This window comes from Aspergillus vadensis (assembly GCF_003184925.1).
Source record: "Aspergillus vadensis CBS 113365 unplaced genomic scaffold BO88scaffold_24, whole genome shotgun sequence".
Taxonomy (NCBI): domain Eukaryota; kingdom Fungi; phylum Ascomycota; class Eurotiomycetes; order Eurotiales; family Aspergillaceae; genus Aspergillus; species Aspergillus vadensis.
Genome location: NW_020292062.1, coordinates 186,962 through 208,392, shown reverse-complemented (window position 1 = coordinate 208,392; position 21,431 = coordinate 186,962). Strand labels below are relative to the sequence as shown.

Sequence of the window (21,431 nt, the reverse complement as noted above, 5' to 3'; positions counted from 1 at the left end):
ATTCCATCCCCAAGTCCCAACATGTCCCACAATATCAACATCGTTAGTCAAGGACGATATCAACAGTCTACACCCTAAAAGGCAACAACTCCATCGTTCAGTACCAAAAATAACACTACGTACTGCTATAATTATAATATCATCAGTGCTTTTTGAATCTAAAATTTTTTCTGTCCGTGTGAGTCTCCATCCCCAGCCATCTGAATTACTATTTCTGGGTCCATCGATGGAGTTGGAAGTAAACGGTAGATTACTAGTAGATAGTAGTGTGGTCTAAAGTATAGCACGACGATACTAAAAAAGTATGGATTTAGCCAGGAACAAAATGAATGGAACCTTCCCCCGGCGCAGGCAGGCAGGCAGATTTGCGCTAGTAAATCCAAAACAGGCGGTCGCGGGCGCTGAGTGGCAGGAACCGCGGCGAATACAGTCAGTTACCAGACGCGCGGATGCGCGTTGTCAAGACGCGTTAAAAGTCGCGTTTACCCCGCCCCTTGACGCGTTTCATTGGGGGAAAGGCGAATGGCGATAAGCGAATTGATTGACATTGAACGTGCAGAGATCAGTGTGCTTCAATAGGTGCCATGCCGTGCTGTGCCCCGGTCTGTTTCTTTGTTATAGTACTAGTAGATTTTCTTTCATGAAGTACTTAGGGAGAATAGGGCATTAAGAGATAGAAAGAATATATAGCGGTATCATGGGGACCACTTTGTGGATTGAGGTCGTAAAGAATATTCCACACTATGACTCTTCTTTCCTCTGTTTCGATCATTCTCGGGCCGTCCGCGAGGCGTGGTGCCTTTTTCCAATTCCATGCCCAAGCTGCAGTGGGCAAGATACTACTGGTTGATGGGCGGTGGGTGCTAATGCATGCCCAGTGCGTCGGGGTTCGATTCGTTCCCAGGCGGTGGAGAACCACTTCTGCAGGTGACTGGAGTTCATGACCATGACCGTGATCAATTTGATCGAGGTACTCACTCGAGGCCACCTTGCTGGAGCACCGATGGGACGCCCCCGAATTCCTGGTTCGCCAACATTGTCAATTGGGGGCGGGAGAGATATTATTTTTTATTTATTTCATTGTTATTTTTTTTATTGTTGTCCACTACGGAGTACTCGCTCGCACACCTCCCTCCCAGCCACCGGGATGGTTTGGATCACACGGTCCCGTCATGGGTGGAAGTCGGTCTTGCTCGCTAGAGAACGTTGCGTGTAGATCGATGGGGCCACATAGATGAAAAAGGATCAGGTAGGTCGTTTTCCCTCCTATCCTTGGAGGTGAGATTGCTGCATAGTGTGCTGGTGCTACCGGGTGCACGGGAATTGTGATGAATCCCAAGGCAATGGAGAGAAATTATTGGCGAGGATGGTCAATGATCAAGTGAGCCATCTGCACTCGGTCTGCATTGAGAATACCTTTCTCGGTACCCTTGCAGTTGAAGGAGAGGGAGGGGGAACGCAACGTTGCAAGTATAGTAACTCACGGATGAACGAGGCACAGCCCAGTCTAATTGATCTAGACTGGTAAGCTAAGCTATTACTGTTCTGGATCGCAGGTCCTGCAGCCCGTGCAAAAGGTACGGCAGACTGATGAGTCTAGTGTGTCTCCATATAAAGAGATTAATTATGATGATTCTGGACTATCTTGTTGGGGCCACTGGGGCGACTCCATCAGGATGGCTGCCATTTGTCGACGGGCTGCAGGCGTGAATCCTCTGCCCGTCCCGAGGGATCGTTGGGCAACGCGGTGAGGCGGTTAGAGGGATGCAGCACTTACTATGGACCAGCCCCCGAGAATGAGAGGGTGAGAAGAAAAAGTGTGCGAGTGAGTTTGACGGCCATTGTGTGAGTGCTCGAGGGTTCTTGATCTGAATGGATAGGATAGAAGAGTACTACTGGTTAGTCTCTTTCTTCCGGCTGAACCAACATTGGCCAGAAAACAGGTAAAAATGACAGGAAAAAAGAAAGGAGGAAGCGAGGGAATGATGTTGGAGGAAGAATTCGGAAAAGAAAAATTAAAATAGAAAAAAGAAATAGCTGCATGAAAAATAAAAAAAAAGAAGGCAGAGAGAATGCAGCTGAGTGGCTCACGAGGAAACGCAGCATATCGACTTTCTCCGCATTCCTGAGCAGTCGCGACTCTCCAATTGCCCTGTCTGCTTTTCCTTTTCTGATTTTTGCCCATTTTTCTGATCAATTAATTTTTTTTTTCTTCAGATTTGATTAACGATCGAACATGATGGCAATTGGCAGCTGTGGCATTTGAGAATGATCATGGTTGAGAGTGTGTCATCCCCGACCTGTTAACTAACTAACATCATGAACAACGATCTCGATTAGCGAGAATAGGAAAGGTTGCCCGTGAACAGCGCACCGGCGAGGCCACTTGGTGCCCTGATGGGCTTGACGTGGTGATCTCCGGGCCTGCTGGAAGGGGAAAAAAAGGTGGAGCCAGAAGGAAGTTGACTAGTAGTTCGTCCCTGTCGCGGCCACCCAGCAGACCAGAGCAAAGTTCCGCTACCCAAAAGGCGCTGGTTAACAGTTCAGTTTAGTTAGTTAGCAGTTGGATGCTGGGAGGTTTAGTGAGTGTTCGCGGCTTCTTGCGCCTACCGCTTCCCTTTCCCTTCCCCCCCCCTCGGCTGTCTCATCCTCTCGCTCTTCCTCTCCCAATTATTCTCTTCTTCCCTCCACACCCCCCGTTTATTTCCTTTCCCTCCGTTACTTCCCTACATCCCACCCCCTTCTTTCTCGACAGCCACGTTGTCGCTTCTCCTTTTTTCTCCGATCGAGCTTGTCGCTCGTCATCGACCATCCCTTCCGTTTCCTTTTCCTTTTCTTTTGTGTTGGTCTGGCGTGTTCGTGTGCCAATGTCGGCTCCCCATCTTCTATAGTTCCCTCCTCTGGGGTACCCGTTCGATGTGATCCTCTCGCAATTCCACCCCCCAAAGCGCATCGCTGCACAACATCGTTGCGCGTCACATCGAATAACATACGAATTCGATCGCTTTCGCCCATCCGACCACTCACACCTCGACGTGTTTTTCCTTTTCTTGTTTTGTTCCCCTCAACTCCTGTTACGACTCACGACCCCCAATAAACCCTAAGCGCGCCTTGTCGACGACCCTTCTTCGGAGATCGATCACAGACGTTGCACCATTGACTGAAACGGATTTCTTTACTTCTATTGCTCTTGGATTTCTTCGCCCCCTTGCTCTTCCATAGTTGAGTTTGGTTGTTCTCTAAATACCGTGCGCGCGCTGCACTCGAATTGGACAATATCGTGCGATCTAGGCTATCTCCGTCCGCGCTTAACTTGGAACGTCAGGCACCAGTTCTCGCATCGCTCTCGAGGTTCGCGACATGACAGTGGTATAGGAAAGTTGCATCAAATTGTCAAGATAACGCACTTACCTCTTACCACTTGTCCCCGTCTTAGCTAGCAAACCGTCGTTGAACCGATACGGGACTACACATCATGGCTTGTCGACCACACGGCCTATCGCGCACCCTGCCGAAGAACTTCACCTTTTCTTCGTCGGGTGAGCCTCGCACACCAGAGCGCGTTTCACATCACCTGGATGTGCCACCGCCTCCCCCTCGTCATTCCAGTTGCCGCTTACGTAGGTCCCGCGTCCGCTCGGGGACCGATGTCTTTGCGCAGGCCGAATATGACCTCAGCACGTTCAACCCGAACCCATCCGATGTCCCTATACCTTCCATTGAAGTCCCCTCTTACGACGCTTTCGTGGGCCCCTCGTGTCCAGCAGTACTCTCCCGCGATGACCGTTTCTTAGCGCCGCCCCGGGATCGCCTGGCCATGAAAACCCCTCCAGCTCAGATTCGCCCCGACCCGATCGAGGATAAAAGTACCGGATCGTGGTCTCTGGAGGACCCGCAGTCCCTGGGAGAGAGTATCCAACGTCCGGGTTCCGTCTGCTCGCAAGCATCGGATTCATCCGTCTCCTCGATAGAAACGTTTGGCTCCCGGCGCTCAGCAGGTGGAAGCTGTACCAGCATGGAGAGCGATTCATACGACCCGTTCTTCCACCTGGAGCTTCCACCAAAGACGGCTCCGGAGACGCCCTCTCTGTGTCGGACGCGCAAGAATAAGACACGGATGCTGCATGCTAAGGAACGATGGACCCTGGACATGGACAACCATCTATGGAACACTTACCAGCTCTACATCCAAGACCCTACCATTACCCCTTTCAAAATGACTCCGGGCAGCATTCCGCCGCTTGGAGTCACTCACCGTGTTGCCCAGGAGGCCAAGCGGACGTGGGAGAGAAGGCGCTTTAGACTCGACCGACAGTTTCCCTTCACGCTCTCCTACCAACGCCCATCTAGCAACTCTTCTCCTACCCCCAAGGTGGATGCGGTGAAGCCTACCTGGCCTAAGTCAGAAGCATCGACGCGGCGCAGGCTAAAACTACTGTGTAGAAAGAAGTTTTCGATTGCTCCACACTACCAGAGAATGATGCAATCCCGAAGTCCGACGCCAGCCCTGGACTTGTTGTCCCAGCCGTCTGGTGAACCTCCCAGGGCTGTCGGTCCTCCCAGTAGCTGCACAGCCTATGCGACGCGCGATCTTGGTGTGTCTCTCGTTTCCAGCTCTGTACCTGGGCCTTTGGTTCAGCTGGCAGCGGAAGACTCTTCGCCTCCAGAGATGAACAGCGAATGGTTCAATAATCCCATACTTGGTGCGCCTCGCCAAGTCATCCCGGAGCCACCTGCAATACATCCTGGTAGTGCCCCTAGACAAGAGCCCGTGCCACGGCTAGGATCGCCATTTACGTATAACACTTGGGGACCCAATGCCTCGAGAAAGCGATCTCAGCGTCATACCCCTAGGGCTCGGCGAGAAACCATCCATGTAACGGGCTCCCGGCTACGTTCTCCGCCCCGCATGGAGCCATTCGCGAACGTCGACCATCATGACCTGGCTTCGTACGTGGCCACTGCCAGCGAATCGCCAGCAGAACAAGATACGCGGGTGCAATTAGAAGACCTTGTCCGTCAAGGAAAGCTCAGTGATTTAGGTCAGCATCGCATACGCATTCGCAACCGTGGAGCCACGATAAGTTCAGTGAACCACAAAGGTCTTGACCAGTTGTTCTCCCCACCATCGTCGTCCTCTCGGAACGACGAAGATCCCATGGTCGGAAAGCCCATCGCCAATCCTATGCTGAATCTCGGTGGCGACAGTATCAAGCGCTTGGGCTCCCCTTTCAAGGTAGAAACGCCCAAACGAGTTCCGCCGTCACCGAGACGCATTCGACACGCGCCGTCGCTGTCGGATCCGTTCGCAAGCGGGCTTTTACCACAATTCCAGCCGACGAGCCCGAACAGTCAATCGAAGAACGAAGAAAGGACTAGTCGGCTCCCTTACGATCCAACGGAGCAAGGCATCTCCGATGCAGAGCGCATTCGGAGGCAGATCCTGAACATGCCGTACTCGAGGCAATAGATTGCATATTGCATTGTCAGAACTCTGTTTCACCATGTGTCAACGTCACATCGATCTACTACACTAATGACCGGGATGATTTACCGTGATTTTGATCGCATTTTGATCAAAGGATATAATGACAGAAACGGAATTCACGAATTGATGACCTTTTAGCCTTTGCTTCTCTCGCGCTGAACCATTGCATTTGTTGACGAGCAACATTGCATGGTAGGCGCAAGAGACGAGGCCACAATAACGAAAAACAAAAAAAGTGTTTTGAAGTTGCTTCTACATGCATACGTTGCTTTTTCGGCGGTTCAGCTGTACACCACGGTGCTCAACGGTGTACGAGCCAAATTTTTCCAACCGCGACTCATTTAACCGAACTGGACCGTCGTTTATTACGCAGTGTTCTTGTTCTCCTCTCTACTCTTGACCCATACAGCATGTTTGTCGGAACGCTCTCCGGGGCATTTTAGAAAACCGCAAACGACAAAAACCTTATCTGTCAGGGGAGTGTTTCGCAGGCACGTTGATGGTCATTACACTCTCTGATTTTCCTTTTCTTCTATCTCAACATACCGAACTCCATACATTCTTTGAACAAACATCGACAGTATCACAACATCGCCAGCAACACCGAAAACCGAAAAACCTACAAAGCAAACCCACTCTGGCAACCCACTATCTTTCAATCTCTTTTCATCTCTTTATCTCTTTCTCATATCTTCCCATCGAATTTGAATACTCAACATTACCGTGCGATCCGTCTTTGATCTTGATGAACCTTTCGCATGCCTCCTTTAGCATGCGCAGTGATGATTGGAATGGAGAGACGCCGCTATTGAATGAATGACTCATAGATGAAACGAATCCGCACGACTTGGCAGCTGCTTAGTGACGACGTCTTATGGAAAGCGCCCCATTGTCTTTGCAGCGTTTAGCTTACAGTTTCAGCCTTGCTTTAACTGACATTTTACTTCGAACTTGCTTCATGTTCGTTCTACTTACTGACTGACCATTACTTACATTGTTGTCTGTCTATCTGTTTAGCATGTCTTGCTCCAGTCAAGCATGTTTTTATTGGCTTTCAACTTGTCTACATCTCTCATTATGTCTCTTACTATCTCTATTTTTCAAAGAATACATTTCTTCTTTCTTTAACGATATGTAAAACTATTGACTGTGGCTGCATTGTAGCTCGGCTGTTTAGTATAGCATATTTTCATCGATCTAATTTCAAAGTTTGAACAATAGCTCATTATGGATACGGATAAGGGTATTGAAGCAATAATGAAAAGCAGAACTGGTATGATCCAATGAATTACCGCACTGCAGTGTCCGAGTGAACGGATACTCACATAGACCATTCATACCATGCCACTGTAATAGACATGCTAGCATTCCTTGCAATATCTCTTTGTAACGATTGGTTTCATCACGAGACTGTCTATATCAGTTGCCTAGACATCAATCACTTGTTCATTGAATCTAGGTTAATGCCAAGACTTCATCTCCTAGCTCAGATGAACTTTAACCCTAACTCATCGAACTCTCCAGATACTAGGACTAACTACTATCACAATGCATAACGTGCAACGTATATCACTATCATATCATATGTATTCAGACCAACGTCCACTATAATATAGTAACAGACAATAAGAACAAGGGAATAAATACATATGTGTAAATGTGAAACAACAACCCAAACGCCAACGCTGCGACTAACACAAGAAAAAGTAGAAGAAAAAAGACAAGAGGGGGTATAAAGTGCGTACGTACGTGTCACGTGCATCGTCGAAAGGGGGATGATGGATTATTAGTGAAAGGACAAAGGGGGAAGGGGTGGGGGTTGTAAGGGGAACAGTGAAAGAAGGCGAACAAAGGATAACGAAGCAGTAAATTAACACTTCTCCAAGCGCTTCCTCCTCTCCGCATAAATAGCCTCTAATTTCCGGATTTGCAATCCAAGACCCTTCTTCTCTGCATTAGCGAAGAGCCAAGCTTCCATTCTCTCGCGGAGATGTCTCATAGAGTTCGTCACGGGGAGGATCGGTCCGTTCTCACTGGCCATAGCGGCAGGGTTCTGGCCTTCGCGTTCCAGTTGAGCCCATCTCTCCTCGCCGGGATTGAGGAGGAGGTCGAAGACGTCGTTCCAGATGTCGCGTTCCCAGTAGCGTTTCAGAGACTCGCGGATTCGGTATGTCTTTGTCTCCGGGTTATTGCCGCTGGGGACGGACTCGAGGTACTTTCCGAAGAGCATGACGTGGATAGTGCCTGCTAAGCCGTAGAGATCGATTTGATGCGTCCAGGGTCGCTTCTCGCGGATTTCGTTGCATTCGTGCTTGCCGGTTTCCCAGTCGGCGACGAATTGGACGGATGGTTGGAAGACTTGCATGTCGATACTGCGGCCGAAGTCGATCAGTGAGAGACCCTTGTTGCGCCAACCGTGGAGACCACGGGGGGAGTAGTGAATTTCGCGTGGGTCTGCGGTGATCTCGTCGCCTAGGTCGATCAGGGAGGGAGGCGGGACGGGCTTGTCGTCGAGGCGGACGAGGCAGTTATCGGCTTTGATGTCGCCGTGTAAGATGCCACAGGAGTGAAGAGACTCGACGATACGGAAGAGCTCTACTGTGAAGAACATGGCCAGGACCTCGTCTATTCCGCCTTCGGCGTTTGTGGTGGCTGAGATCGGCTCGTTACGGATGAGGTTCACGAGATCGAGAAGTGTTCCTTGTCCACGGTAATCTTCGACCAGGATGCTTTCTCCTTTGTAGACGTGAAGCTCGTGTGCGCGGATGATACTTTCAGTGGCGCGGGAGTATTCGGGATGCTGGCTCAATCGTTCGTTTGCCGTGCGGATCATGTAGAACTCCCACTCACTGGGCGGTCCTACCTCCAGTTTTATCGCTTCGAAGCCGTGACGGGGTGAGTCATATCGAATGGGACTAGGGTTGTGGGAATCTCTGTTGTTGGAGTCGGTTTCCGAGTCGGAAGGTAGACTGTCGATGCTCTCTGCGAAATAGACCGGCGCATAAGCACCGGCACCGAGCTCACGCCTGATGATATAGCTTCTCTCAGCACCTGGAAGTTCAAGGATGGGAACATCGAAAGATGCCTCATCCCCGCTTCTTGAACGCTTTGGGCTTGTCTTGAGGTATCGCTGTATCTCAGAGCCATAGTGAGTGTCCATGTCCGGGTGGCCGTGGTAGCCAGGGTACGATGCCAGCGGAGGCTGCAATGACCGAAGAATCGTCTTACGAATATCCCTGTCAGTGGGGTTGCACAGTTCATCCTTGATGACTACTCCTGTTTGAGTGATTTCCTTCAGGGGGCTCAATTTGAAGCTTGATCGAAATTTCTCCATGGTGGGACTGAGAGCAACGTCTTCAGGAATATCAGGAAAGTCATCGTGGTGAGGCGTGGCAGGAAGCAATGGGCTCGAAAACAAGAGATTGCCCATCGGGGGCTTCGACGGCGTCTTCGCATTATAGAGGCTGTTTCTCGCTGCTGTCATTGACAAAGAATGTTCGGTCTGTTCAACGATTGGTGTCATGAAAGGCAGGCGATTCTGAGCCATGATTGCGGGGTCTCGATAAGGGCCATAGGGTGGATTGTAATCTTCAGGCATTTGGGGAACGAATCGCTGCCTTTCGCCATTCTCATCTGCATCATCGAACTGCTCTGTGTTATCTCTGCCATGGTATGTGGAGTCCTCCGGCATGGCAGGTGAATGAGCAGCGCCCAGATCCGGCACATCACAGGCCGAGAACTGCGTCCACTCTCCATCTGCCACACTCTCAGCGCGAGTGTTGTCTTCGAACCCATCCTCGTCACCTTCGACAAACGACTTGTGAAAGGTTGTATCATCATCGCCAAAGTCGCTTGATGCAGCAGACATGCGACCAGTGACCGTGCTCTCTCCACCGCTCGTATAATCATCGTCATCAAAGTCACTACTCTCCGCTGCATTCTCGGTCTCTGCTTTGAGTGGCTGATTGAAAATGCTATAGATCTCGTCTGTTGCGGCGCGGGTATGGATGGTCATGGTTGGCTCTGCAGTGCTCTTGCGACGAATCTTGCCTCCAGTGGGCGAATCAAATTTCATTTTGACTTCAATTATATTAGTACACCAGACAGTGAAGAGAAAAATCATTGAGTACGATATGAGTCCAGAGTAGATACTTACTCGTCTGTGTTTCTCCCTTCACTTCACGAAGCTTCAACTTCCGCGCTTTGTTAGTTTTGCTTTCCTGGGCCGAATTTCCCCGTTCGGGATCGTGGGTCTCTGCATCTTTGACGGTCAATTTCTGCTTGAACTGTTGTGGAAGTTCATTCTCAAGGCCATGCTCAAGGGGATTCTCGGAGGGAATCTCCGCAGAAGCAGCATTGCCTGAGATCTGCTTGAGGGGCTCTTTATGGGCCCGCCAGTTCTTGCCCATCCAGCCACGGCTGATGGCTCTAAGTTCCTCGAAGCTCACTTCATGATTCGGGTTCTTGTAGTCTGGGTATACTGCTTCAAGGTTGACGAAGACGCGCTCCCGTCTCCCTGTACGTGGGTTAACCGCTTCCCTTACGCGATGCTCTGGAACATGTTTCGATTGCAATGCTTCTTTGGCTTGTAAATTTGAATTTGACTGAATACATAAATCGTAAACCAATGCGGTTCATGCCACCAATTAGTCCTGTGATCGTAAATATACGGAAATCAGAAAGAGTAGGTAACATAACCTGAACTTACCTCATCCCTGAAAATCGTCATCTTCTGTGCCGGTGCCGGCTTCTTCCCCGCCTTCAAAGTCTCTCCTGCCCATGGCTTTGCCTCAACCTTGTTCTCCTTCCGTCGGTCATGCATCGATCCAATGCTGTCCCACCCTTGTGCCGGCGCGCTGACAGCTGGTTGGCTCGGTGAATCGGCGTCGGAAAAGATCGCCATCTTCGGCTTGCCGGATTTTGTCTTCGGGGCAGCGCTGCGGGCGGGCGCTGGGCGCTGGGCCTGGGGATCGGCTTCTTCCGTAGAAGCCGAAGCGAAGGGGTCGACCTTGGCAGCCAATGCCGGGCGCACAGCCGGTAGTGCAGGTGATGAGGGGCCATTGTCCTGTGTGTGGTTTTCGTAGCGGTGCTGGAACTCGCTGTATTTGCGCACAAGTCGTTCTGCGGGGCGCGCTTCCTTGTCAATGCCAAGCCGGTACACCTCGTCGGCCTGTGTCCATCTTCCTGCACTTTCCAGCCAGGCCGCAAATTCTTCGTAGAACAATGCAAGTCCTTCTCCGATGCGGTGGCGTGCCAGAAAAGCGAATGTCTCGCGGGGTGAGTCGGAGAAGAGTCGGATGTAGTGGAGCCACAGGCGCAGATAACGGGGGTCGTTCTTATAATGAGGGGAGTTGAGGAAGTGTTTCACGGCACGCTCCAAGAGGGGCAGAAGGCCGGATTCAGTTGTAGCCTGGGCGGTAGGGTAAGCATTTAGCGTCCATTTCACATATCGGTCGTAAATATCCAGCGGGTCGTCGGATTCTCCTATGGCCTGCAATTCTGTTTCGTATTCCTGGCGGATGCCATCATTCACTGTGCGGGTATCATTTGGCGACGGTGTAGCCAAGATGTCTGTAGACTCGCGCGGAGAGAAGATGCGAGCCAACTCTCTTGCTGAGCGGCCTCCTGGTAGCGACTGAATGTTCTCCTTCTGGCCTTCGATGATGTCGAAGTTGACGTGGTCTTCGTTGGCCGCCATTGCGGCGACAGATGAAGAAGAGAAGTGGATCAGAGCGAGTGCGCGGAGGGTGTTTAGTGATCGGTCGTAGTAAGTTTGCGATGACAGCGGTGAAGAAGTCGATATGGTGGGCTGGCGAGATGAAGCAAAGGGACTCGAGGAGATTGAATGGATGGGATTGACCGACTCGGGCAGTTTATCGATAAACAGCCGCTAGTCCCACTATGGCTCGTTACCTCGACGACCAGTCACATGGGCACTAGCCCATATCGGGTAATATTCGCTGCTGCTGCAGCAGAGATGTTCATGATGCTCTTCGAGAAAATCCCTAATTTATTAGGGAATTTTTGTGATTCAGACCAGTTACTCATATTCAAGTACGTCTAATCGATTCTTATCCCACTCGATATAACGCGTGGGAAGTCCAATTCAAGCAATCGCCTCAATCAAGCAATTCCCGCTCGCGTCGACCGCGTCAAACCGCCGGGCCGATCCTGCTGTCTTTCACGGCCCACCATCGCCTGCCATCCCACCATTCCAGAACGACTGACCAGATCGGGTGACTTCATTGTCCTTGAAGTGCCCAGACAAGTTGCGATGCCTCCGCGCGGTACCCGAAAAGCAGCCTCAACCGCAGTGGCGACTGAGCCGCCACGCTCCCCCGAACCGGGAGGCAACAAGCGCAAGCCAGACGACGCTCAGGAACAGAGCTCCCCACTACGAAGATCGAAGCGCGTTAAATCCGTCGAAGGTCTCGGAACGCAGTCGCCGTCTGGCAAATCTACTGCACGCACAGCACCGACCGAACCTGCTGAGAGCCCCAAGGCGACACCGAGGAAATCTCGTGGCCGGGTCGTTTCGGTGAAGAAGGAGGTTGAGGAGGAAGAGACAGTCACGGTCGAGGCAGACATTGATGACGAAGACGAGGTCAAGGACGAAGAAGTGGATGAGAAGCCGAAGGTGAAGGCCAAGGTTACGAGGAAGAGAAAGACAAAGGAAGAAGTCGAGATGGTACCATTGAGGGCGCGCACGCAGGGTCTGCGCATGTGTGTAGGCGCTCATGTCAGCGCTGCCAAAGGTTGGAATTACTCGATACAGTCCATCCTTGATATGATGCTTACGATGCTGTATTACAGGCGTCTTCAACGCGGTTCACAACAGCATGCACATCGGGTATGTCCACTCACCATCCCAACCAACCATCACTAATCCTTCTCAGCGGCAACGCCTTTGCCCTATTCCTCAAGTCCCAGCGGAAATGGGACAACCCAGCCCTCCAAGATGACCACCGCGACCAATTCCGCAACCTCTGCATCGAGCACAAATACGACGGCGCAAAGTGAGCCTACCCCAATCAACCTACCTACCCAACCCCAATCTAACCACATACCAGACACATCCTCCCCCATGGCTCCTACCTCGTGAACCTAGCCCAAGAAGACAAGACCAAAGCCAAGCAAGCATACGACTCATTCCTCGACGACCTCCGCCGCTGCGAAGCCCTCGGCATCACCCTCTACAACTTCCAGTACGCCCCCCACCCCACATCCATACCCTCTCCCTCTACCTCACCACCCTACCCAACTCCTAAAAGAAACCCCCAACTAACTCCCCAACCCCACAGCCCCGGCAGCGCCAACCAAACCCCGCACGCCTCAGCCATAACCCGACTCGCAAAGGCCCTAACCTCCGCCCTCTCCGCCACCAGCACCGTCACCCCCGTCCTCGAAACCATGTGCGGCCACGGCAGCACGATAGGCGGCTACCTACACGAATTCCGGGACATCCTCTCCCAAATCCCGCAAGAATACCACCACCGAATCGGCATCTGCATCGACACCTGCCACAGCTTCGCAGCGGGATACGACCTCACCTCCCCATCAGGCTTCGCCTCCTTCATGCAAGAATTCTCCGACGTAATCGGCCTCCAATACCTCCGCGCCCTGCACCTAAACGACTCGAAAGCACCGCGGGGAAGTAAACGCGACTTACACGCCAACATCGGCACGGGATTCCTGGGTCTCCGCGCATTCCACAACGTCATGAACGAGCCGCGGCTCGAGGGATTACCCATGATCTTGGAGACGCCGATTGATAGACCCGAGGGAGATATCAAGGAGGAAGGGGATGAGTCTTCCAAGGGCAAAAAGAAGAAGCCGGCTGGGGCTTCTGCGAAGCTAGTACCGGATTATAATGTGTGGGCGGGGGAAATCGCGCTACTTGAGTCGTTGATTGGGATGGATCCGGAGGGAGAGGAGTTCCGGGCGTTGGAGGCGAAGTTGTCTGAGGAAGGAAGGGAGATGCGCGAGAAGCAGATGGAGCAGTATGAGCGGAAGATGGAGGCGGAGGCGAAGAAGGCGGCGAAGAAGGAGAAGGGGCAGAAGACGTTGATGGACATGATGAATGGGGGTGGGAAGGGGAAGGGGAATACGAAGACGAAAACTACGAGGGGGAAGAAGGGAAAGGATGAGAGTGATGGGGAAGGGAGTGATGAGGAGGGGTGTCAGAGTTGTTCAGAGAAGTGAAGCCAACTACGTACGGAGTATTAAAATGTATGAACAGAATGATGTGTGGATGGTATAATATTGGAGTAGAGTGTTCTACTTCGACATCGATATTACGTAGACTGCAATGCGATTAAGCTCCATTAGAGCTAAGAGATAGATAACATGGTATCACTCGATAAATCACTGTCTATACCAGACATCGTCTGCCAATATGTGCGGGACGCCCAATGTACTCCAGACATGCCAATTCACAGGCATGCTGATCAGAACCGCCGTTATAAAAATGGAAAGGACCATCCAAATCAGAAACGTGCTGCGACCATCGACGAACTCGAACGCTGATGCCATGACGTTGTAGACCGACAAAGGGGTTTTGGGATATCAAAAAAAGTAGGGAAGCAAATCCAGGTCGAACCATACCAGTGGTCCCATGAACCATGGTGAGAATGCTTGAAGCAGCAATTCCAAACATACTCGTCTAGGTAGCTGAGCGTCCTTCAGGTGAAGCCCGTTCTGGAGATGTCTGGGGCTTGCTACCGAGGCTAGGGCCGGAAGCCGTCCGGTTAAGCTCGGCTTCCAGGGACGTGATGACGGGGGGTGCTGATTTCAAGGGCGAGGGGGCCGACACTCGAGGGGAGAAATTTCTATCGTGGTCCCCTAGATTGGTAGTGTTGATGCTTAACCCGAGCGCATTGCTAGCGCCACTGGCACGAACACGGAATGAGCGCCGACCGCCAGCGGTCAAGTCATCCTCAGGAGTAATATTCACATTGTCCTCGTCGACGTGAATGCCCGGAGATTGGAAAGTGCTCGTTTCGGGGTTGCGGATCCGACTGTACTCTCCGCGCTCCCCAGTCGGGTCGGAATCGTCCTCGGAGTCCAGGTTAGGACTCCGTGTCCAGGCGCTCTTCTGAGATTCTGAGCGCATTTTAGAGATCTTCATGTAGTTGTAGGACGCGATGCTGCCAATGGTGACCACCAGGCCCGTAATGTTGACTGCAGTGAGCTGATCGTGGAAGATGACCCCGGCAGCACTGATAGTGACGACTTCCTTGAAGATGCCGCAAATGCTCAGCGTCACGACCGAGGAGCGCTTGAGGAGCGCAAACTCAGAGGAAATCATGCAGAAAGCCAGGATACCAGGGAAGATCAGCAGGAAGACAGCAAACAGGCCTCCACGGGCAGCCGCCAGGGCTTGGAAGCCGGCGATGATCTCCAAAGGCCCCTCTACCGCCAGCGCAATGACGATCAGGGAGAAAAACATCACAGGCGTCAGGAAGAAGAGGGTCGAGAACGGGTTCGCCGTCGCAGGATGGCGTAGAAGGAGGATCTGCGTGAGGCCCCATCGGAAGCCCGAGAAGAAGGCGGATGCAATGACGAGGATGAATCCAACCGCATTGAACGCGGTCTCGCCGGCGACCATCATGACCACACCCACGGTCATCGTAGCAATGATCACGATCAATTTGACGGATGGGGTTTCGAGGCGGAAAACAAAGGCAAAGAGAAGGACGAATGCTAGTGCGGATGATTTGCACATGGTGAGGAAGGTGAGGGAAATGAACTTCAGGGACATATTTCCTAGACCGATATCGAGGGAAGTCGCCGCACCGCAAGGGACGAGACGTGTAAGGTAGAATAACCGGGTGACCACCGGTCGGGACTCATGGGGATCATGTTCGCTCACGGGCGAGCCTGTAGGTGTGGAGGCAGCGGGCGCTTTCGGACGCAGGGAGGGTATCAAATATAGGAGAATGGATGAAAAGGTAAACTGAACGGCCATATGCAAGCTCGTGGTAAAGAGGGGGAAAGGAAAGACAACATCGTCATCGGAGAACATCCACTTGTTGTACTACCCAGACCGACGGGGGTTAGCATGTGAGCCATGAAACACGCGCGCGGGAGCAACTCACAATTGAAATCGACAGCGAAAAGAAATACCACAAGAGGATCAAGCCCGCATTGATGGACAGCCTCCTGAAGACATCACTGTCTGTGAATCCAAAGGGTAATGTATCGTGCTTCGAGGCCTTGACGTCGGCGATGCGGGCATCCAACTGTCGACGCTGCTGCCTTCTGCGGCGTCTCTGGCGTCTCTGCTTCGCTGTGAGACCCGTTTCTTCGTCATCATGGAGGTCGTCGTCTGAGCTAATATAATCCATTTCCAAGCTCTCTGCGATCGAAGACAGGTCGGAGATGTCTGCGTCCTCAGCCGGCGAGGACTTGGGCTCCTCTCGTTTGGAGCCAGCAGCGTCCCCAATAGCCCTTGGAGTATCGTCCCGGTGTTCGATTGGAGCTGACTGTGAAGCGCCCGCTAGCACTGAACTCCGCCGTCGATGATGATTGCCAGATGGGGAGACACCCATGGTCGGAGAGGGAGTGCCGTCGGGGCGGGACGGCGCACGATATAAGAGGGCGATAAGGAGAGGGAAAGGAGGGTAGTCGCTAGGATGGCGCGAGCCCCATCAGTGACGAAAGGTAGGACTAGGGTATGTGTCTCAAGTGGGCCAGCGCTGAGGGAGAATACTAGTTTTAGGACCGGAGGGGAGGGATTTCGCGAGGGTGAAGAATGGCGAGGGGCACCGGATGCCCGAAGGAGAGTGATGAAGGAAAGCCGGTGAGGGAATTGACTGGTCTTAGTGGGGACGTTGACAAAAAGCTCACGCAGAAGAAGGCAAATCAGAGTCACGAGAGAGAAAAAGGAAAATGTCAAGGGAGGGTGTGTGTGTGGGTGGGAGAGATAGATAGGAGTGGCAGCAGGACAGCCCGAGCAGGAGGAGAAAGGATGGGGGATGCAAGGGCGACCGATGCACGAACGCCGTCCCCGTTGATAGCGGCAGAGAGAGACAGTGAGCCAGGAAAGAGGCGGGATAAGCACGCGAAAGGAGGAAAAGAAAAACAGGATAGGGAAAAAACGAAATGAAAGGAGGAAAAAAGAAGGAGGGATTCACACAACCAGTCAGCACAGCAGGATGAACCAGTTGAGACGGAGAAACAGAATGAGCATTTGGGAAAATGGGGAATTGGAATGGAATGGCAAAGGGAGGGAGAGGAAGAGGGAGTCAGGGCAATCAGTCAGTCAGTCTAAGCAAGTACTGTCTAGTGCCAGTTTCAACCCAAAAGTGGATATGGAATTATTGTTTTTCTCGCCAAGGGAAGCAGAGAAATTCGAACAAGATTTATTACTATTACAATAATAATCATCAGAATAATATGAAATATGGATGTTGTTGCCAACAGCCACAGCCTCTCCAACGTCATAGCGCGATAGTCCACTAGTAGTTAGTTAGTTAGTTAATCCTCTCCCCCTGGTCGAGTTAGGGATACGAGCATCACCTGGTGCTGAAGGTTAATAATCATGAAATGATGACAGAAAAGAAGGACCGTCCGAAAAGGCCAGGCACCAGGATCCACCATCCATCCGCGTCTCAAAAAGAAGACTCAACCAAGGGCCCTTTGTTTTTTCATCTTCTGTCCTGTCCTGTGTGTGATCTTGCCCCTATTGAAACAATGCTAGTCTAGTCAAGAATTGTGTACTACTACTTTGTCAAATGATGCTGGATAGAACCTGCTCAGCTCGACAAGTCACCAGCCAACCTTCCCAGATACGGAGCGGGGATCCTCGTTTTCTAGATTCCTTCGGGTCTTTGTCCCTTCCGGCCGATCCGGGGGAAGCATTAATTGCTTCCCTTGGAGTTACTTGACTAACTCGATCATCATCCATGGCTGGCGATCGACTGGAGCTTTTCAGCTTCATCACTCGTGGAGACAATAGATCGATCGATCAATTGATACGGAGAAGATATAAGGATTGAACAAGAACAACCACATCATCAATTGATTCCCTCCTACGGGTAGCAAGAAAGAGAGGGATTGAACCAGCATCTCCTCACGCGATCAGGCAGCAGCAGCAGCAGCAACCCGCGGATAGCCGATGGTTGTTGGCAAGTCAGTACTATTTAGTAAGTAACAGTAGACATGTAGTGAAACATCCACCACCTCACTACCACTGGTGTCTAAACTCTACACTGGTCGACAACTATTTCCGACCGTAAGAAAAAAGAAGAAAAACGGCGCTTCGTGCCGTCTCTCATGATCACAACTAATAGATTATTCACACCGACTCTTGGCGGTTAGACCTGAATCGACTCGGAGCTTCCTTGGATCCAACTTTAAACACGACCCCATCGCTGGGCTGATTGGGTGCCGCCCAATGCAATAATCCACGGCCGCTTCTGGTCCTTTTTTCCCTTTTATCTCCCCTCGGCAGGAACAAGACGGCCGTCTTTCCGATAGAAATGACCCCAGCCAAGATATCTAGACTGGATAGATAGGATTTCATGAGTTGAGGTGCATATGGCTAGTGAGGTATGCCATTGTTCCCCTCTCAATGCCCCGTTCATTGCCCAGAACCTGGGCAGACCAGCTGCACCCTCATTTGGGTCACACTCCAGCAGCGAGAGGGAGAGAGCTAGACTACTTTCCAAGCACAAAGTATGCTGATCCCATCCCATCATCTCCATCAATAATGCGGGGTGGCCCCAACACCGATCATTTGTTTGAAGAATGATCTTCTGTCCCTGTATCCACTTCCTCAACTCATTGAGTCATCATTATTTCCTTCCTTTTCGCCATGTCTCAATCGCCACCACCCATCAAATCATGTCATCACACTTATGCCATGCACACTTCACCAACTCATCCCACAGTAGACCAAACCTGCCCTAAAATGATTCCCATCAAGTGAACACACCCTCACAAACTATCAATCTCATGCAGCCCTGCACCCGCGTTAGCTAAATCCCATAGTTCACACAATAGCCCAATCTGCATAATGCTAAACCTGCATCTGATGATCCACTGATGATCCCGATTCTGGTGCAAGAAGAGGGGCGGGAGCTGCAGGGAACCCGGAATGCACTCACTCAGTCACTCAATTCTTTTCCATACCCTTTTTCTTTTTCTTTTCTTTGCTTATGCTGTTATGCTAGACTATGCACGGAGTCTCTACTCAAAGTACAATGGGTCCAAGCGGCTCGGAGAATTCCATTGTGGCTTTTGCCTTTTCTTTTTTACAACACTCCCTTGCCTTGTCTGAACCTTTTTCCATACTAGTAGTTATGTGAGGGCTGAACAGCTGCAGTAAGCACAGACTAAGTCATTGTCACTCATCACACTATTTCCATCCCGCAATGCAATCAATAGTTCGAGCTACTAAGTTATCTACGACACAGTAGTTTATTGAAATTCTATCTGTCTGTCAGTCAGCCACGCTTCACTCCACTGAAAGTTTAGTTTTGCTTTCATGGAGCTAGTAGATAAGCCGCTGTTGATATTATTTCTCCGGAGGAAATAATAGTAGTGACATTACTGAAGTTCTTTTGTCCCGTCCAGCTCTCCTGCGCACTCACTGATCGCTCTGAAGCACGCACTGGACGTATACAACTTGGCATCATCATTCGATGACAACAAGCTATTACTCAGAGGATATACAGCAACAATAATAGTTGCATGTTGTCTTTGATTGCATCCTAGTTTGGGTAGAAATCTTCCTCATCACAATCTCTATAATAGTAGACAGACGCTGTCAATGTTAATAGTCTAGCAATATGTGAATACTCCAGTTCCTTTAATATTATAGCTAGTGGCATTTGATTTACATACTTTCACTTGTTGTTCTACAGATAGATCCTTCTATATCTTGAGTATCTGCTTCTTGTAAGATCACACTACTATTTGAATCTATACACTCTACTGCACGGATATTTCCAGGCCCAGAGTGAAAGCCTGCGTTAAGCTTCAAAGACCATAGAGATACACAAAAAGTGTCTATTCTAACCACAATTTTCGATACATGAGGAATAGGGCATCACTAAACGTAAAAATAATACAAGCAAGGATTGTTTAAGCATAAAAACCCGCATCCCCAGAATATAGACCTGTCTATCTACCACGAAGCCATGATAATGAGCAGGATTGAGCTATAGATCGAAACCAGGAGATAGAGAATAAACACCAATAATACGAGTACGCTTGCTCATATACTCAAGATTTATTCCAGTCCTCCTGTCCATCCACACAAGTATCCAAGTTGACCAACTACCATCAAAACGATCACATTCTTAGTGAGGACATGTGCAACTCGACGATTTCCTGGAAAGCGAACATGTTCGTGGGACCTTTCACAAAGTTCCCCAACCACGTGCATGTGGGACTTCAAATGATTCTGTGGAAAAGGTCATGTTAGATCTCGAGGAAATTATAACTCTCGTACCTCTCTCACTCTCTTTCCACTGGAGGTATCTTGTTTCGTCCCAAGGGGTTTGATATGACAAGAAAGGATAGGGTTGACAATTAAACTAACTTAGAGTTCCAAGGCTAATGTTATTGATGTAGTATCTAGATAATAGATTACCCGCAGTGAATTACTACAGACAATGTACATCAACTACCATCAAAGCGACAGCAACTCAGCATCTCCATACTCTTCTCTCAAGTCTACTGAAACTATACCTTTTCGATAATCCCATGTTATAGACCTCAATACCATCTCCAACAGACAAAGAACCATTACCCCACTACACCACCATAATTCCCTCCCTTCATATGACCTCCTAAAACCCAACTCATAAAACCGCCCTATATACCAAACCACTGCCTGCAATCTACCCCACGCAAGGCAGATGCGCTACAAGCGGTTCCACACAAACATCAAATTAAAATTCATCACGCCGAAGGATCAACATCACCTCGTGACAGATACGTGGTCCATGCAGGTAAGATATGTGGGAGTATGCCACTGGCTAGAACCAAAGGGCGTTTTTCTTGGGGTTCGGTCCGGGCCATTCCTGGCCTTAGGAATTAGAGGAAGTTTGTATGAGTGGTGCCTTGGCTTTCAACCCTAAGATAACTTTTATGCATGCTATTCACACTGTACCAACTAGGTAGCTGAATAGTATAGCATGGTTCTGGACTAGAAGTAGTATAGTCAATGCTTTTATTCTTATACTACTGATGTTGGGGTCATTTCCTTGTCTATCAGTATATGCAGTTATAGCATTGTGAAATGACCAGAGCCTCAAGTCAGGATGGTATAACTAGCGATTCAGATCTAACTATATCATATCATCTGGTAGATGGAATAGACCACCTCCGATTCAAGACATAAATATCCAGCAGAGAATATTCTTCCCCATCAACCTCCTATACACCCAACAACATCATCCACAGTCACAACATAATCAAACTGTAATTTCCCCCTTCTACTTACTCACAACCCACCCAACCCTAATAACCAGTATACTGCAACTAACACCCTCAACCCACCCAAACCAGCTACCAAGAAATACTACTACACAACAACAATGCCCCGAAAATGCCCCACGTGCGCCAACACCGGCGCAATCACAACCACGTGCGCGAACTGCCAAGGGTCCGGCGGATGGTGGAAATCGACACGCACGGTCTGCGATCGATGCGGGGGCACGACGGTCGTGAACACGGGGACATTCTTTGCTCGGAGAGTGACATGTCCGAATTGTAGGGGCGCGGGCAGCTGGGTGAAGAATCTGTGGCATAAGTGTGGAAGATGTAAGGGGAGTGGACGGGCTTTGGCGCCTTGTCCGAGTGCTTGTAAGAGGGGGAAGGGGGTTTATAGGAATTGGTAGTTGATGTTATTATCATCATTATTATTGTTATCGTTGGTAAGTAGGGGTGGGAGTGGTAGTTACAGAGATTCAGTATAGGAATTAAAGTGCAA

The 21,431-nt window shown here is 50.4% G+C and overlaps 5 protein-coding genes across 5 annotated transcripts; 2 read left to right on the top strand and 3 right to left on the bottom strand.

Moving 5' to 3' along the window:
- Positions 1-1,288: 1,288 nt before the first annotated feature.
- Positions 1,289-2,414, bottom strand: BO88DRAFT_134081 (uncharacterized protein). The gene is made up of 2 exons (XM_025701404.1): positions 1,778-2,414; positions 1,289-1,521 (listed from the first exon to the last, which is right to left on the bottom strand). The coding sequence occupies exons 1-2, from the start codon at positions 2,183-2,185 to the stop codon at positions 1,378-1,380; spliced, it is 552 nt and encodes a 183-aa protein (XP_025559416.1). The 5' UTR covers positions 2,186-2,414; the 3' UTR covers positions 1,289-1,377.
- Positions 2,415-3,475: 1,061 nt separating this feature from the next.
- Positions 3,476-5,470, top strand: BO88DRAFT_394701 (uncharacterized protein; the record flags this gene model as incomplete). The annotated part of the gene is made up of 1 exon (XM_025705165.1): positions 3,476-5,470. The coding sequence occupies one exon, from the start codon at positions 3,476-3,478 to the stop codon at positions 5,468-5,470; it is 1,995 nt and encodes a 664-aa protein (XP_025559415.1).
- A 1,650-nt stretch (positions 5,471-7,120) lies between these two features.
- On the bottom strand, positions 7,121-11,305 carry BO88DRAFT_490441 (putative checkpoint protein kinase (SldA)). The gene is made up of 3 exons (XM_025712778.1): positions 10,197-11,305; positions 9,645-10,092; positions 7,121-9,568 (listed from the first exon to the last, which is right to left on the bottom strand). Exons 1-3 carry the CDS (start codon positions 11,184-11,186, stop codon positions 7,359-7,361), a joined length of 3,648 nt encoding a protein of 1,215 aa, XP_025559414.1. The 5' UTR covers positions 11,187-11,305; the 3' UTR covers positions 7,121-7,358.
- A 275-nt stretch (positions 11,306-11,580) lies between these two features.
- Positions 11,581-13,690, top strand: BO88DRAFT_490440 (DNA-(apurinic or apyrimidinic site) lyase APN1; the record flags this gene model as incomplete). Its single annotated transcript, XM_025712777.1, has 5 exons — positions 11,581-12,243; positions 12,302-12,338; positions 12,385-12,504; positions 12,559-12,693; positions 12,790-13,690. The coding sequence occupies exons 1-5, from the start codon at positions 11,763-11,765 to the stop codon at positions 13,688-13,690; spliced, it is 1,674 nt and encodes a 557-aa protein (XP_025559413.1). The 5' UTR covers positions 11,581-11,762.
- A 230-nt stretch (positions 13,691-13,920) lies between these two features.
- BO88DRAFT_134025 (putative nucleotide-sugar transporter) lies at positions 13,921-16,139 on the bottom strand. The gene is made up of 2 exons (XM_025701403.1): positions 15,586-16,139; positions 13,921-15,524 (listed from the first exon to the last, which is right to left on the bottom strand). Exons 1-2 carry the CDS (start codon positions 16,036-16,038, stop codon positions 14,151-14,153), a joined length of 1,827 nt encoding a protein of 608 aa, XP_025559412.1. The 5' UTR covers positions 16,039-16,139; the 3' UTR covers positions 13,921-14,150.
- Positions 16,140-21,431: the final 5,292 nt, after the last annotated feature.

Coding starts and splice junctions, on each gene's coding strand:
- BO88DRAFT_134025 (XM_025701403.1), bottom strand. CDS start 16,038: ATGGGTGTCTCCCCATCTGGCAATCATCATCGACGGCGGAGTTCAGTG. Junction 15,525..15,585: donor TTTCGCTGTCGATTTCAATT/GTGAGTTGCTCC, acceptor CGGTCTGGGTAG/TACAACAAGTGGATGTTCTC.
- BO88DRAFT_490441 (XM_025712778.1), bottom strand. CDS start 11,186: ATGGCGGCCAACGAAGACCACGTCAACTTCGACATCATCGAAGGCCAG. Junction 10,093..10,196: donor TGACGATTTTCAGGGATGAG/GTAAGTTCAGGT, acceptor TTATGTATTCAG/TCAAATTCAAATTTACAAGC. Junction 9,569..9,644: donor GAAGGGAGAAACACAGACGA/GTAAGTATCTAC, acceptor ATATAATTGAAG/TCAAAATGAAATTTGATTCG.
- BO88DRAFT_134081 (XM_025701404.1), bottom strand. CDS start 2,185: ATGGGCAAAAATCAGAAAAGGAAAAGCAGACAGGGCAATTGGAGAGTC. Junction 1,522..1,777: donor TTCTCGGGGGCTGGTCCATA/GTAAGTGCTGCA, acceptor TTAGCTTACCAG/TCTAGATCAATTAGACTGGG.